The sequence below is a fragment of the Aptenodytes patagonicus genome, chromosome 12 (genome assembly GCF_965638725.1).
Source record: "Aptenodytes patagonicus chromosome 12, bAptPat1.pri.cur, whole genome shotgun sequence".
In the NCBI taxonomy this organism is placed as follows: Eukaryota; Metazoa; Chordata; class Aves; order Sphenisciformes; family Spheniscidae; genus Aptenodytes; species Aptenodytes patagonicus.
This window is the reverse complement of record NC_134960.1, coordinates 5,631,151-5,647,361: the sequence shown is the minus strand read 5'-3', so window position 1 is coordinate 5,647,361 and position 16,211 is coordinate 5,631,151. Positions and strand designations below refer to the sequence as shown.

Genomic DNA, 16,211 nt, shown 5'->3' with positions numbered 1-16,211 from the left:
TAAAGCACTAGCTTTCCCAAGAAATTGCTGAGATACCAAGTGGACAAGGAAGAAAATGTCATATTCTTCACCATGGGAGGACGGGTTGATCGCTGGAGATTGCTTACGTTGAACTGAGATGCCAGGATGTGCACATACTGAACTTAACAAACCTCTTTTTTTTTTTCCACCTAAAAATTGTCATGATAGGGTTTCCCAGGTCTCAGAGGAGAGAAAGGAGAGAGAAGTGAAAGAGGGGAGAAGGTGAGTGGGTTATGGCTGTAGAGATGCTCGTGGGGCGAGCAGGGTGGGGGCAGGACTGGCCACTCTTTTCGGCAAGCAGTGATGCTTGCCCTGGGTGCTGGTTCCCCCTCCAGGCTCTCGGGTCATTGCTGTAAGGCCTTTTCTGTGGCACAAGTATTTGCGTGGTCGCAGTATAGGGCAGGACATTCAATTAATTCCTACCCACTTGGAAGTGCTTTCTGCAAGCCTGTTCCAGCCCCCGTCCCTGGCACAACCGTTGTGGGGGAAATGGAGCAGCCTTGACACCTCCAGGTTGCAAAGAACTGCTAGTTTTGGTTTATAGACCTTGAAAATGATCCAAGTCAAACGTTTTGTTACAGGGATGCTTAAATAAAGGGGTGCCCAGCTGGAGGCAGGAGCCCAGCTGAGCGCAGGGCAGTGGCTGGAAGCTGGTGCTCCCACTTACTGTCAGATACCAACCTGGTTTCTAGCAGAAACCAGTCATTTAGTCATTCTGTTATAAAATTATCTATTCAAATACCTCCACACAGCTTTATTGGAAGATTTTCACAGTGATTTAACTCTCAGTTGAGGTTACACTAGTGCAAATGTCCCTACTCTGGGTGCGGTGTGGGACTCTGCAAGTGCTGTGCAAGTTAAAACCGAGGTGTCACCCCTCCTGTTCCTATTTTCCTGTTGCATCAACAGGGTGAGCGAGGAATACCGGGGAGAAAAGGAGCCAAAGGGCAGAAGGGGGAACCAGGCCCTCCCGGACTGGATCAGCCTTGTCCTGTGGTATGTCTCTTATTTCACCCATCCTGAGCACGCGTTGCTGGGACTGAAAGGGGACGCAGCTTTGCAGCCAGGGAAAGGGAGGGAGGATTTGGTAGTTCTTTATTTTGCAGTAAATCAGAGCAGATGGTTATTGTTTTCTCACTTTTCTTAATGGTTTGTTTTATCTGCACTGCTGGAAGTTCACTGCTCGCTGTAAGGGCTCCTCTCTGGCCAGATGGGAGCAAGCCACAGCAGTAAAAATAAAGAATCTTTGTGTAAAGACCTTCTTATTGTAGTCGAGAACAATGAGCTTCAGTAACGCTCTTTGGGTGATAGTGTGCCCTGGTGAAGCTGCCGGCCTGGCTTTTGAGTACGTTTGAAATTGGGGAGTAAGTGGATGCAGTGGATGGGAGGAGATTTGAAGACAAGGTCAGCTCCATCCCTTCACCTCCACAAACCGAGCGAGGGATGAGCCTGGCTCTAGCTCTCCCGCCTGGGGAAGCAGGTCGGAGTTGATAGCATCTCAGTACTGCCAAAGATAAGTTATGTATGAGCTGGAGCTCCCCGGGCTGCCAAGAAGTGCCTCTGGGAGAAGAGACCTCCCCGTGTTTCTCTGCACGAGAGCAGCTCGCGGCTCAGATCCGTCCCTTCTCGGATACGTCCTGGGCCACAGCCGTACAGCGTGTACACAAAGAGGCTTTCCAGGAAACCTGCTGGGTGTTTGAACCTGAGGAAGGTACATCTCCGAAGTTCACTTCCAGAACCTCTCATTCCTTTGCTAGGGCCCAGAAAAAGAAAATCTGTACTGGTTTATAAGAAGTTATCTGGCCTGGTAAAATATACCTCCTTTTCATTACTATTTTTCATATAATGACTAAAACCAGAGAGATCTGGTTTGCTGCAGGATGAAAGAGTGATTCGTATCAACTACTGAACTAAAACTACTTAAATGTAGCTGTTAGCCGCTACTTCAGCTGCACCTAACTAGTAGTGCCAGGCACTAAAAAAACCCATTTCTTTTCTAAATGTGTGACATTTTCTTGCCCCACCGGCACAGCTATGGCAATCAAAGCTGTTGTATAGCTCCACTATACCAGCAAAAAGCTTCTTCAGTCAATATGCTTTATTTTGCTTGAGATTGAATGTGAACTACAATTAATTTTTTTTGTTTCTGATGATCACCTTTCCTCTCTCAACATGCTGGATGATTTAACCCTCATCTTTTTCACTGCACTGTTACAAATGTGAATCTCTGGTTTGTGTATAGAAGATCTTTCCCAGATGACAGACTCTACGTGTCTGTGAATTCCCTACCATAAAACCACTCTGCTGACTTGCTGTATCATCAGAAACGGAGGTGTAAAGTTCTGGACCCGTCCTCCTCCGCTGAAACACGGGTGTCTGTTTGAGTAACTCCCATGTCCTTTATCATTCTCAACAAGCAGTTATTTTTTCAAACAGGGAGATCGTAGCATTGCAGGCAGCAAAAGGGACCCAGGTTTACCAGGCCTGGACGGGGTGAGCGTGCCCTGCCCTTTGGTACAGTATCTGCTCTCTTTCTTTCTTGCATGGCTTGCGTGTGTTTCTGCTGTGGCCAAGTCCTGTCCCGAGGAGCGAATCCCTCCAGGGAGAGGAAGGACACAAGGCAGCAGAGCTGGAACAAGATGTTTCACTTTGGCAGTCAGGGAAGGACGCCGGTGTGTTGTGCCTTCTTCCCACAGTTAAAATGACTTTAGATAAGGAGTGTAAGCAATGGGAGATCACGTAAGGGATGCTTGCCCCTTTATGATAACAGATGCTAAAAATTAGTTCTAGTTTCTCTCAGCACCTCCGGCCCAGTTCGGTTCCCCTCGTGCCTGTGCTGCTGCACACCCTTTGAGTCTGGGTTTTGAAAGGCTTTCCCCAAAGGAACAGCCAATTCCGCAGAGCGGTGGCTGGAGGGGGTCACTGGCACTCGGGGCCTTAGGAGGGCATTTGCTGTGTCAGCACGCAGCTCTGCCCCGCAGAGCTCAGGTTGAAGTCCAACGGCTATGCAGGACGGTTCGTGTTCTGCTCCCTGACAGGGCACTGCGCAACTAGCTAAAAAAGGTCATTGTTTTATTTTCATTTTTTTAACCATAGAAAATGCTGCATGCTAGATGACTTGCAGTTGTCTTCAGAGAAACAAAAGAGCAGTAAGCTGTCTCTCTTTCAAAAAGTTAAATTACTTTCGTATGTGTCAAAGAAACCAATTACTAGCAGCAGGCCCGCTTCAACTCTTCATATTTACTCCCTAGAAATGTTACATTTACCAACTATTTCCCACCTTAACTATATAGAAAACACAAGACCTATGTGTATTGAAGGCATTGCAAACTGCAGATTTCTCCAATGCATAACTACTACATGACTAATTAGTAAAGCACTTGCACATCTTCCTGCTTAGGTATGTGAGGGTTAGTTGCATGTTGGCTGGGAGTGTTGTCTTCATTCTCCACCCCACCGTGCGGTGGAGGCTTGCTGGGTTCTCAGCGATGGCTGTCAGTCCAGCAGCATGAGCATGAGCCTTACGCGCAGGTTGCAAAGCTCTTTTTAAGTTGACAAGTCGTTTTGGAATCATTCGAGTGAAACATGATGGAAAGGCATGGAGTTTTATGATGGCCAAAATAAGTATTTTGAGTGCACGGGAAGGAGAAAAAGCCCAGGGCAGGAATCGGTGCCGTGACTGCCGGTGTTAGGATGCGCTTTAACAGCAGGTTAGGATCTTTCCAGGTCAAACAACTGCTCTGCGCCTTGTCCCCGTTACCATTCACCCCCAGACAACTCTGGCAAATGTATAAGTTGCACTTTTTTTTTATGAATAGTTATGGACCAAAATATTTACTGGTGTCAGCAGAAAAATGTGTATGTTTTCTAACTAATGTTATAGGAAAGCATGTGAAAATAACTAGACCTCTTACACTATGAGTAGCTGGAGAGGGTAACCTTACTTCACTGCATCTGTTTTATTGGGCATAGGCTATTTTACATATAAAATCAATACAGAATACAAAAAATGTGATGACTGACATTTACAGTAAAAAACGTAAAAATGCATTTTGACCTATATTTGCACTAGCAGTTATCTCCGCTGCGTACGCATCCTCGTGGTTTCCCACCCCTAGTTAATTTGGAGGTGGCTCTGAGGGAAGGGTCAGTGCATGTGTGCTCTCTGTAGCTCTACATGCAGAAATTCATGCAATCGGAGATCCAAGAGCCTTAAAAAAATCCAGCATCAGAAAAGACAGCTGAAGTCAGCTATTTCTTCTAAAGTATCTTGAAAGAGTTGGTCATACATAGTCCATTCCTCTTCTAAGGGGCTCCTTCCTTTTCAGTGTTTTCCTCCTGGTAAGTAAGCTCTTCTGGCTTTCTGATTTCTGTATGTTTCTTGTATCTCCATCAGAAAAAGACAAATATTTTCACTCCCTTTGCATAGTCCGCAACTCATCCTATTTCAATCAGTTCAGCAACTCAGGATTTCTTAAAGAAACTAAGTACTGCAGGATCGAATTTAACACAATTAGGATATCATGCGGGGGAAAAAAAAAATTACATCACCGCCCCCAAAATGAAAAGCGCATATTAACAAAAAATACATTTCCACATCATGCTTTCCATATATATGTCTGATTGCAAAAAACACTACCTTATAAAGCAGATTATAAAGTTAATTAACTGTGGTTCCAAATTTTTATATTTGTTCACATTTTCTTTTTTGTTTAAAGGAAAAAAAGTGTAGGTTTTTTGGGTTTTGTTTTGGTTTTTGTTTTTTTTTACCCTGGGATGTATTCAATTTTCTGTTGTGCGTGACACACGGATTATATTGCCTGCATATTTATTTTTGTGCATATACAGTAAATGGGTTTTGCATGGTAATTAACGGCACTGCTAAACCTTTCATCGTTGTGAAGACTGAGCTTCAGGTTTTTGGGTCAGACACTTAAGTCACTGTCAATAGAAATTAAATCTGTAAATTCAATTTTGCAGGGACCAGACGGACTGCCAGTAGCAGGATGTTGGCATAAGGTACAGTAATAATAATAATTGTATATCCTTGAGCAGGTCCTGAGTAATTTTGTTTGCCGCATGGCGATCGTTTGTGCTGCTGCACTTCCTTTAAGCAACAGGTTATATGCCTGGCAGACATAACGCCATGCCTTGGGAGAGCAGGATTCCATCTAGCTTCATGTCTCGTTCCCCACAGCTGTAGACTGGTGCTAGGAACACTGCTCCAAAAACTTGCTAAGCGTGAAAATCATTCTTGTTAATATTGTCGGTAGCAATGCCTTTTTTTCAGGCTTGCTCAGGCTAGGCTTCTATTATGGCCCAGGCAGTTTAGGAACCACTCACGCAAAGACTGTACCGCTCTGCAAAATGTGCTTCTGTGACTTAGACCATACCCTCTAGCTGAGACTTTTACAGTGGGTTACCTCTTTGTCGCAGAGTTACAAAACATTCATTTCCAAACAAAGACTTTTCTGCCATTGTAATTATAATCCACAACCACTACGCTCCTTCAGTGCTTGAATCAGTAAATCAAGGTGCCACGTGGTCAGGTAATTCGTACTGTCTCACGCACCCAAAACAGCCAGGGGTTGTAAGTGCTAAAGGCAGCCCAGGAGAATGAGGAGAGACGTGTCCTGCCGTAAGATGAGCATTTGATCCAGACTTGCAGGAGGATGCTGTAACCTCATTCTCCGACAAGGGTATGACACTGAAGCTGAGCGGAATTACTAACCCAGTTTGAAACACGTGGTATGTGGACACAGTTCGAGTTAATAGCAAGCATGTTACTTAACTGGTTGCAAACCCTCGGTTAGAATGTGAGCACGCCCTTAGCATATAAAAGTTTTTAATTCTGTGGTAAGTCATTTGGATGCACTGTTAATATTAAAAGAAATCTGAATGCCAATCCTTATAATATTAACAATAAGATTAGTAAGTGTAATGAATGGAGCATTTCTCTTTGATTAAAATGTTTGTCTGTGTGTTCTCTTCCAGTGATCTCTAAGCATGAAGCACAATATGTAAATAATGTGATATATTTTGATCTTTTTAATTTTTGTATTAAAAAAGGAAAAAAAAAAACCTTTCAACAGTAATATATTGACCTTTTTTTATACTGGATTCTGTCATTTATGGACTTTGAAAATATTGTAAAGCTCCCAAACCCGTAAGATACGCATGGTAACAACAGGATTTGATAAAGGTACCCATGACAGTACCTGGGAATGAACAGTATTCACTGCTAATGTTGCTGCGTGAACTAACAGTACTGAGACAGTGTGTTGCCTAGTGTGCCTTATCGCATGAAGGAGGGAGAAATCCCTATCCTAATTTGGCTCTCAACTCTGTATTTGCATTGCACATGCACATTAAAAGGGTGAAAAACTCTGGCTGAAAACAAAGAAGAAAAAAAGGATGCAGCCCTAGAACGAAAGAAGCTGCTGTGTACCATCTGGTCAAACAAGAGAAGGACTTGCAACTTGCAGAGGAAACAAAGCCAAGCTCCATTCATTGCTACCTGCTGTTGATATGATGGAAATAGCAATTCTTTGGCTAAAGAGAACAACCTTGACTACCTGTGGTTATTTCCACTACTATCAAGAAAAGCTTTTTTTTTTCTCAAGAGGAAGCACCTCTGGGTCCTGTTCTGGGGTCTGTGGCTGAAGATGTGCAAAGCGCTTTGTTACTGTGGAACCCAAATTCCCCAAGAAACCTCCGCTGCAGAATTTCAAAACACAAAAACCTAGCAATACTTTCAGTGTAGAGAGTTGCAGGACAGGGAGGGCTCTGCTGAAGTCTTTTCTTAAACAGAGCACATAATGTTGCTGTTGGGGTTCCCAAAACTTGGGAGTTTGGAGTATTTAATTGTTTTGGTTTGTAGGGTTCATTTGTGTTTGATTTTTCTTGGTTTATGTGGTTTTAATTGTAAACTCTGTAACTCTGCACACTCCTCTTGTCCTCTTCCTTCTCTCCCCTTTTTCGGTCTCTTTCTTTAAATTATCTCATCTCAGGCACATCCCATGCAGAGCGGGGTAATGAATAAAAGGAGGATTATGATTTTTATATCTGCATATGGCATTAAGTGAGATCAATTAAAAATTTGCAAACTATTCCACTGTTCACATTTTTAAAGATGTTGAAAAAAATAGAGATTGTGCAGTAAAAAGCCATAAAAAATTACTTCAGGGAGGGAGAAAATGGCTTACAGCCAAGTCTGTTCAGCTTACAATGAAGATCAAGAGGCAATCAGATTTCTTTACAGGGAGGAGATGCTTTATATTAACAAGTTCTTAAATTGAGCAGAGAAAGATATACAAATATCCATCCAACGGGGTGGAAGGTGAAGCTACACAAAATCAAATAAAGCAAGCCATGGATTTTTAATGGTGAGACTGGTTAATCCTAACCAGACCAGTGACGTAATCCCCATCACTCTAATGCCTTTTTGATTTAACAGATCACTTCTGGAGGAAATACTTTAGCCCAATACAAGTTGCTAGGCTCTATGTAGGAGTCTTAGGTGAAATTAAGAGCCTGACCGTGATATCAAACCAGATGATGTAAGGGCTCTTTGCGGCCTTGATTTAGAGAATACAGAAGGGAGTCATTTTTGGTGTATTTGAGTAGATCGGAACCCTTTGTTAGATCCTTGTTCCACTGCATTTCTTATGGCAGCTACTGCCAGAGAGGACTTGAGCGAGGGATGCGACCGTCCAGGGGCAATCCGCCCTGTACAAGCTGACCTAATGCTAAGGTAGTTCTTGCTCCGATATTCTGAAGAACAGTAGGAACATGCTCAGTGCTCCATGCAGGTAGGGTGACGTTTAACTGATGTCTGTGAGTTCTTATCTGTGACTGGGTCCTAGTTGTCCTTGAGTTTATCCTTCTAGTAAGCTGGGAGCATTTGTTATCTGCCGGTAAATGCTGAAATGGCCATCTAGCTTGGTAGATGTGGACACAAAAGACATGGCTGTAGGCAGTGAACTTTTGTTACCCGTCTTTGATAGCTGCTTAGGGTCTACACCTACACATTGCTTGCTTTGTGGCTATACTTTGCACCTTTACCACTTACTGACCATTTTCTTGGTCACCATATAGATTAAATCCATGTAAATTCAGATCAACTAACAAATCAAGAAACAAGAATTATGTAACTCAAAACAGCAATGAAAATGCATTTTATTTACTTCCATTTCATGTTGTTAGCTATCACTTTTGGTGTAGGGGTTTTTAAAGGCATAAGGAGCAGCTGAACAAGCTCCCACTGGCTTTTAGTGCTTTTGAAAAACCCCTTTACTGTCCCAAATTAAAGCTAAAAATCTTCTTCTGTGGAAGGTTGAAGGCAAATCTCTCATTGATGTCACCGGGAAGATGATCTGTAATTGTTCCCTTAATATACAGTTGCTCTTCCCATCTCCCCCAGTCATCTCCAAACTAAAAGCAATTCACTACTCCACACCACACTGTGGGCTTCTACACTCAAAATCCTGCATGTGTCCTGTTCATGGAACCTCTACTGATATCAATGAGAGTTCAGTCCCCAGAATGACTGCAGAAAGCACAAGAATCTGGAAGTGTCCACAAACAATCTACAATGCAGATAGAAAAGTCTTGTTTTACATATGCTGGCAAAAACTAAACAGCTTTCTATCTAGCTCCTACTTGAAGAAGTTTGATATCACTGAAGCTACAAGACAAGCTAACCTCCAAAGCTTATGAAATTATATTAAAATTTATATTTTCTCTGAGGAAATACCCCGAAGTCCTATTATCTTCAGGTAAACAAGTCAGTATTCCGTCTTCAACTTGTGGAATATCCAGTGCTTGTAGGCATCAACTGTGACCACTGCCAGGCCTGCAAAACATTGATACAGAATACCAGAACAGTGCTTTACCTATTGCTCTAATCGCTCTGCATGGCAGCCTTCCCCCTCCCAACAGAGCCTCTGTTGCCACAGAACCCAAGACATTTGCTCGTAACGGAGGAAGAGAGCTCATTTTGATTCAACTAAACCTCTTAACCGGGGTTGTTCTTCCCCGTCGCCGAGGCACAGCCTGACCACTCACGGCATTTCCATGCCAGTCAAGGAGGAAGGCTAGAATTATCTTCCTAGCACAGGACCGTGGCTGGTATCCACACCCATCATCAGCGCTACCACCTCAGCTGCCAAACCTTTTAGTGACCATCTTTGAAAATTCCCAGGCAAATGCCATCTCTGCATAGGTTTATTCTGCATCCTGAATATGGTGAGCCCAGCACATAGAAAGGAGATCCATCTATGCACCTGCAGCAAGTCTGGTACGTTCAAGGACGTCTAGTTAACTGCACACGTACAGATAGGCAGCCTGTGTGCAATAGCTTCTCTGGACTTCTGCCGCTCTCATTTCCATTAGAAATGCTCGCAGGTACGGATCCTGCTGTGTACGGCACCTATTGTCACTTTGGCTATGAGGAACTAACCAGTAGATCCCCAAGGATCTGCTGTTGGTACATCTACTCTACCAACCCCTTCTGTTGCCAAAGCAGCCGAGACCTGTGGAAAGCAGAGCTCCCAGGAACAGAGCGAGGTACAGATCCCCGGGCAAGGCTGCTGCGGGGGGTTGCGGTTGTGATCTGCACTGCAAGTCCTTCCCCGGTCCTCAACTGAGATCAGTGCATTTGGCCTTTATATTCTGAACTCAGTGTTTCTTATCAATCGAATCATGCAGATTGACAGGCTGTATTACAGGAACTGTTGATTCTTCTATCGATTGCACAGCATCTAAGAGGAAATCTGTTTAGACTTCCATGTGCTTTACACACACGCGTATTTAGAAGAGTAAGTTGTTAAATGCTAAATTGTTTCAGAGCAGCCATGATCTTATTGGGAAGAGTTAAAAAAAGATGTGCTTTGCTCAGCAAATTCATGCCAGATCAGTTGATTATTTTCTCCTTCCATATGAAATTGTTTATGGGGGTCTTTTTGAATACTTTGAGTTTGCAAATAGCTCACGAAGATAAATTTTACCGTTAGGTAGTGCTGGCAGTCTCACTCAAAACTCAGTAATTATCTCAGCCTCTCACAAAACGTAGTGCATTTCTTTCCCTAGGAAACCACTCTCTTTTTTTTTCTGGTTTGAGAGAATGCAAGATTGTTTTACAGGAATTCAGAAATGCAGCTAAATGTTACCACTAGATGTCAGTAGCAATAAAGATGATTGACAGGGAGGCTGCTAATGCTTATGAAATGTAGGTCAATCTGAGACTGAGCAATTGATTTATCTTGATCGCTAAAATATTTAGTATATTAGCTTCATGGATTCATCAACAGACATTTTGGTTAACACACTTAAGCTACTGATCTTGGGGGAATCTGAAGCCCAGCCAAATTTATGTTTTATTTTTGTTTTCTAGTTTACAAAACAAAATTCCATAGTCTAATTTAACTGACCGTGAAAGCATGGTGATTTCCATTATGGTAAGATAACCACGTCTGCCTGCTGCCTAGGAGCAGAGGACAAGCAGCTTTCTTTAAGGCTTGTTCTATTTAAAATTGTAGCTAACGACCATCTCTCTGGTTACTACAAACATCCTCTCTCTAACATAGTGTAGCCTAATCAATTTTGGAAGCAAAGTTCCCAAACCGAGTCCTAAGGGCACAAGGACTAACTTGAAACCCCTAAAAAGTTTTTCAGCCACAAAGCTCTGCAGGCAGGGCTACCTTGCCACAAGACATGGCAAATGCATTGTGTGACCAACGCTGGAGCTGCTGCTCGCTGTGGTTGTGGCGGTTGTGGCGGTCCTGGCCCCTGATGCTCCAGGAGTGGTGATGCTGCACCCAACTGTAAGCATGGGGAGCGCTCCCTAAAGATTTTGGGGGGGAAGGGAACATGGCCAAATAACCCCCATGTCTGTAACTCCAGTTCAGTGCTGAAATGGTAGCTCGAGAGGCCCCTTGCCAGAGCATGAACCTGATGATTTGTCCTGTGCTGATGGGGGCAGGTGAGATTAATTAAAGAGTTTTGCAGCTGAATTGTGGGCTTGGCCGGTGAGTTCAGGAATATTTCTCTGGGTTATGAAACAGGTGGCAGAGAAAACCTGGTCTGACTCCAAACTGAAACTGTTTCCAAGCCTTAATGCACTGGGATTTTAGTTTTTAAAAAAAAAAAAAAAAAAAAAATCAATCAAGCTATTGCCACATGCAATTTATTCTTATGGGGGGAGTCACCTTTCTTGTATACGCTGCTTCTAACACTTGCTGTATATATAATGGTGATGAATTTATTTCCGTATGGATTTTCTCCTGTGTATTTAAAAATAAGAATGTTTCTTCTAACGATAAGAGACTTTCTGATTTGGTTTCTTTTTAGGAAACCAATAGATGAAATATTTAGGTGACCTTTTGTTTTCTGTAATTTCATAAATTCAGCATTTGAAATCCTTAAGCAAACCAGCAAAACACGTGTGAGGTTTCAGCAGTTCAAGACATCCTATGCAATGATGAAAAGTAATCCATGGAGAATGACACAGGTCACTACCCGTGGCTTTAAGATTGTTATAGTAACCCACTACCCAGGAAGCATGTTTGTGATGACCAAGGCTTTCATGCCAGAAAGCCTGTGTTCTAGTTTGGCTACTGTCTTCTCTTCCCCCCACATGCAAGCTCGGTGTCCCATTTCAGCTGCTCTAACTGAGCACAACTGATTTGGCTGTAATAGTGCTGAACTAGATTACACCAGCAAACGTTTCAGTCTGCAGTGTTTACTATCTCACCAGCCCACAGCTCAGAATGAATCTGTGAATTTTCATATGTAGCACATGGTTTTGCAATCAGCCAAATATAGCGGACTCTTGGGCCAGAATGAAAGAATTCACCCATTTGTAATGCATAGCTTAAGGTGCCAGAAATTTCCAGCTTTATCGTAATGGTAAATAACCATCCTTGGTCGACAAAACTGTGCCTTATTAGCCTGTAAATTTAGTACGTATTATAAAGGAGTATTAGAGCTTAGGTTTCCTGGTCATTGAATACTGATTTAATGCTGCCCTCTAGAGGAGATCTTGTTTTTTAATAGAGAGAAACACATTTTATGCTAGGACAAATTTTTTTATGTCATGACACTGTCCCTTAATTGACAGCACACAGGGATGGGCACACCTTTTGCATAACTATATGGTTTGAATAGGTATTTGTAAAACAGGAGTGCATAGATAGAAACTTTAATCTTTTTTCCAAATCTGGTATTTCTTTCTTGGGAAATACCATCATGTTCTCACTTCTTTTGGGTTTTTTTAGTCCCATTGTTGCCCAATTTAAAGCATTATACAAATAAAATCTATCTGTAGTAGGTAACCTGTCAAGTTTGCATTTTTTAATTTTAGAGCATGGAAGCTTTGAATTATTTTCTTTCCAGACAACAGATTTATATTTAAGATATGCAAAAATATTAATAACAAATGATAAAAATGTAAAAATTTGAATGTCCCCAAACCACTTATCCTGGACAAATACTGTAGGTATCTGGCTGAGTTCAGATCAGTGAGTTTGGTTCCAACTTGCACTAGCATAGCTAAGAGCGTCCTCGGTAGGTGTCCAAGGGTGGAGTAAAACCTCGGTACTGCTTTATTTCATTTGAAGCTCCTAAGTTTTACCTGTTAAGTATCTGCTGACATGCTTAGTAGCACAGCCAGCCTTCCAGTTGTTTAACCAGGAAGATTTAAGTGAGAGGTGAAGTATTTGGATAGATTTCAAGAGGCCTAAGACACTTTAGCTTGCCAAGGCAGTCACTGTGGCATATACTGACCTTGGCAACCTTACAGGACAGCATTTATGTAAGGATATTTCTTGGACCCTTTTGCAATAGTGGGGGGTTTTTGTTGGTTTTTTTTTTTAAGGGGCCGGGGGGGGGAGGAAACATCTGGTCCCTCTAGTTAGTCCAGTCTCACTGTCATTTACTGGAGTCACCTGCCTTTTAATTGTGCCCCTGGCACTGCAGTGAACCTGACCGTAATTAGTACAGTTTGAAATACTTCACAGCTCTGCTTTGGGGAATCTATTGCAGACTGAAGCAAACCAGTGAGTAAAAAATCCATTTCCTAAACTTTGTTTTCCTTGATTATCATTTACATTTGTAAGCTAAAAATTACTTCTAGTATTTTCACGTCCCCAGGTGAACTATTGCAACTTCTCCATATGCTTGTGTACCAATAGATGGCACAACAAAAGGGATGTCTAACTATTGTGTAATCTGCAGCTAAAGTAGTAAGTGCCAAAAACCTGTCGCTTAGAAATGAAAGGAAGAAGGACTTAATAGATTGTATGACTCTACACTACTGTAGAGAGCCTGGGGGAAAACCACAGGAAAGCTGGGAAACATGAGTTTTCAATGCATAAGAAGTGGCATTATTGCCAACAGAGTGGAATAAGAAATACATTATTAACATCTGCTGTTTTCCTATGTCTTAGGACAACAATCAATCCCTGTTCGCTAAGTTCTGGTACAAGTTGCCTCATAGTTGCACAGTTTCATGGAACAGTCAGCTCGCTCGTGTGTTTGTGTGTGGTTTCTTATATAATGTAGATAATAATGAACAGAAACTTAAAATGGGGATGTCCCAAGTATCTGTAAATGACACTAATACCACTTGCTTGCTTTTTTATATGCTGTTAGACACTGCGTTGTATGCTTAACTTTGAAAAGTGCATTTTACATGATGTTATTAAGTATAGGTGGGTGCATATCAAACTTGCATTTCTGCAATTACATAAAAAGATCAGGACCTGGTTTTGCAAAGCAAAAGCACCCACGTTACCCACTAAATTTCCAAATTAAGCAGAAGAGGTAGTAAATTGCCATCAGCTAGAATGCGAGTTGGAGTCCTGTTGCGTTTGCTGGTTAGTTTCATAGGCAGAGTAGTAGAGTTTTATAGACAATTTCATAATGTAGCAACTTTTTGTGCTACTATTTGGGGTTCTTTTTTCTGGTACCTTAAAAAACAATCAAAAATAGTCAATATGATGAATGTTCAGCACAAAACACCACAGTCAAAACTGAAAGCCACCTGCTCTGTTGCATTAAGTTACTTTGGACATAGAAATATTTTAAAACTGGCATGTACGCTAGCATTTCTGAAACAACATAATCTGAGAAGCTGTACCTGCTGGTATTTAAAATCTAAATTAAAATCTCACTTATTTGTATACAGTTTAGAAAAATACATGTAACGTGTGCTTTATCTGCCCGTATTTGTTTTAAAATTATGCTGATAGGGCTTAATCCTCTACCATGTTATGCAAATGTCCCTTATTTATGTGAGTGGTTGCATCACTCCAGTAAGGCTGTTCAGAGGAGAAAGGGCTTATTCGCGTGTGTGTGCAGTTTGGACACCTTGCGAAAATTAGTTTTGTTTTGAATGTATCTACATGATATTTTATACAAAGCTGACTAAATCTCTGTAAAATGTATCACCTTTAAAAAGAAATATATATAGATATTAAAAATAAAGAAAATGTACTTAACATCTCTATTTGCAAACTCTTTGTAATTTTTAATCACGTATGTGCCATGAAAAGTATTCTATTTACTCATTTCTTTGGGGAACAACTACTTTAAAAATGAAGGCATTAATAACAGTATTTCTTATCCATTGTTTTAACATGTTAAAATGGTATTAATTAGTACTGCATCATGTATTTCTAGTTTAAAGCTGTAATGGACAGTACATTAGCTTGAGACCTCCAAAAATATTTTTTCTTGTGCTTTCTGTAATAAAAGCAAAGACTAGATTTTAAAAAATGGTCTCTCTGTACAGATTGCTTTTACATTTGTGTGAATATGTATAATGAACTCTGCATTTGTAACCAAGAATAAACTTCCCAAATTGTAAATGTTCAAGTTGTTATTATAAATAGCTACTAAATATCTTAACCAGACAAGAGTTCAAATAAAGATTAACAGCCATTATTAAGTTTTCCTCCACTGTCTTTCGTTACTTAAAACACGACTTTTATGCAACAACTGAGTTTGACTCCGTAAGTTCAATCTAACTTTAAGTGCATAGCAATTTGGTTTTGGATTCTCCACATTACCCAAAATTTAAATTGCTCCTGTGTTTATGAAGTAACTGCAACTAGGGATATTGGTGGCTATATCTAGTCAGCAACAAAGTCTGCCAAGTATGTAGTTTTAAAAGGGTCTACTCCATTTTCTGGAGTTGCCTTAACAGATGTTGTCAGTTTAAAACAAAAGAATCTGAACATGTACTTGGAAGGAAAAAGAATCTGGCATCTTTTAGAATGAAGCTTGATAAGTTTATGAACTCAGTTATAGGATACGACACCCACAGTGGCAGAGGACTCAACCCATCCCAGAACATCCTTTCTGGTTCTTTATCTTCCTATTTTTCTTTAAGTAATTCCAATCAAACAGGAATGGAGGAACGACCATTCTAATCTGATGATAGCATTTCCTCTTTTAATCCTAACTATTGCCTATCCTAGGATTTGCTCTTAAGTAGTCGGTCAGGTCTACCTATCTGTCACCAACCAAACACAAGAGTACAACAATATAAATGGTTTGGGTTTACTTTTTCTTAAATAGTGAAGTATGTGTTGAACAATTAATACAGTTGTAACACCTAGGCTACCACCTCAAATTATTTTCAACTGTAAAAGAAACTTCCTCGATGTGTAAGTATTTCAAAAGAGAAGAGTGTTATGATATAGCTGTAATAACGATCCTGAAAAGCCCCCAAAAACATGTTACTACCTCTGAGGTGCCTGGCAACCGAGTGGGACCTGGGGCCGTATGCCACCACCAGAGGTGTAACACCATGAGGTACAGTTTCCACATGAGCTGCCAGCAGCCTTGCAGGACCCTAGTGGATGCAGCCCCCATTTGTGCTATGGGACCTCGGAGATGAAGTCACCACTCCCGATGCTGTAAGTGAAGAGTCCAGCCTCACAGCCAGAGGAGCCTCAAAGCACTGGTGAGTTACTGTTCTACTCCTCGTGGAATCAGCTTGCCTGAAGCTATGTTGTGGATGTTATTTGGGAACGGCTGGGCGGTCGGGGGCTGGGCTCTATGACAAGGGAGGTGCGCAGTTAACAGTGCTGCTCGAGCAGACAGACGTGCAATGCCCGCGTCCTTCTGCAGCTTCTGCTGGATGTCACGGTAAGGCGCTCCGAGTTCAGCGCTCAGTGGTCCCACCG

The 16,211-nt window shown here is 41.7% G+C and overlaps 2 protein-coding genes across 3 annotated transcripts in view; one reads left to right on the top strand and one right to left on the bottom strand.

Moving 5' to 3' along the window:
• COL23A1 (collagen type XXIII alpha 1 chain) overlaps window positions 1-8,075 on the top strand; it is a 194,436-nt gene extending 186,361 nt beyond the window's left edge. Inside the window, exons 28-31 of the mRNA XM_076350372.1 lie at window positions 190-243; window positions 931-1,017; window positions 5,002-5,040; window positions 6,397-8,075. Coding sequence (XP_076206487.1) covers window positions 190-243; window positions 931-1,017; window positions 5,002-5,040; window positions 6,397-6,447 — 231 coding nt within the window. The 3' untranslated portion in view covers window positions 6,448-8,075. The remainder of the gene's footprint in view (window positions 1-189; window positions 244-930; window positions 1,018-5,001; window positions 5,041-6,396) is intronic.
• Window positions 3,962-16,211, bottom strand: part of HNRNPAB (heterogeneous nuclear ribonucleoprotein A/B) — a 31,233-nt gene continuing 18,983 nt past the window's right edge. The window contains exon 9 of one of the 2 annotated variants that reach the window (XM_076350370.1): window positions 3,962-4,511. The gene's annotated coding sequence lies outside the window, so the exon portion shown is untranslated. Of the gene's footprint in view, window positions 4,512-8,174; window positions 8,876-16,211 lie in introns of those variants that run through there. The other variant, XM_076350368.1, reaches the window with a different exon arrangement.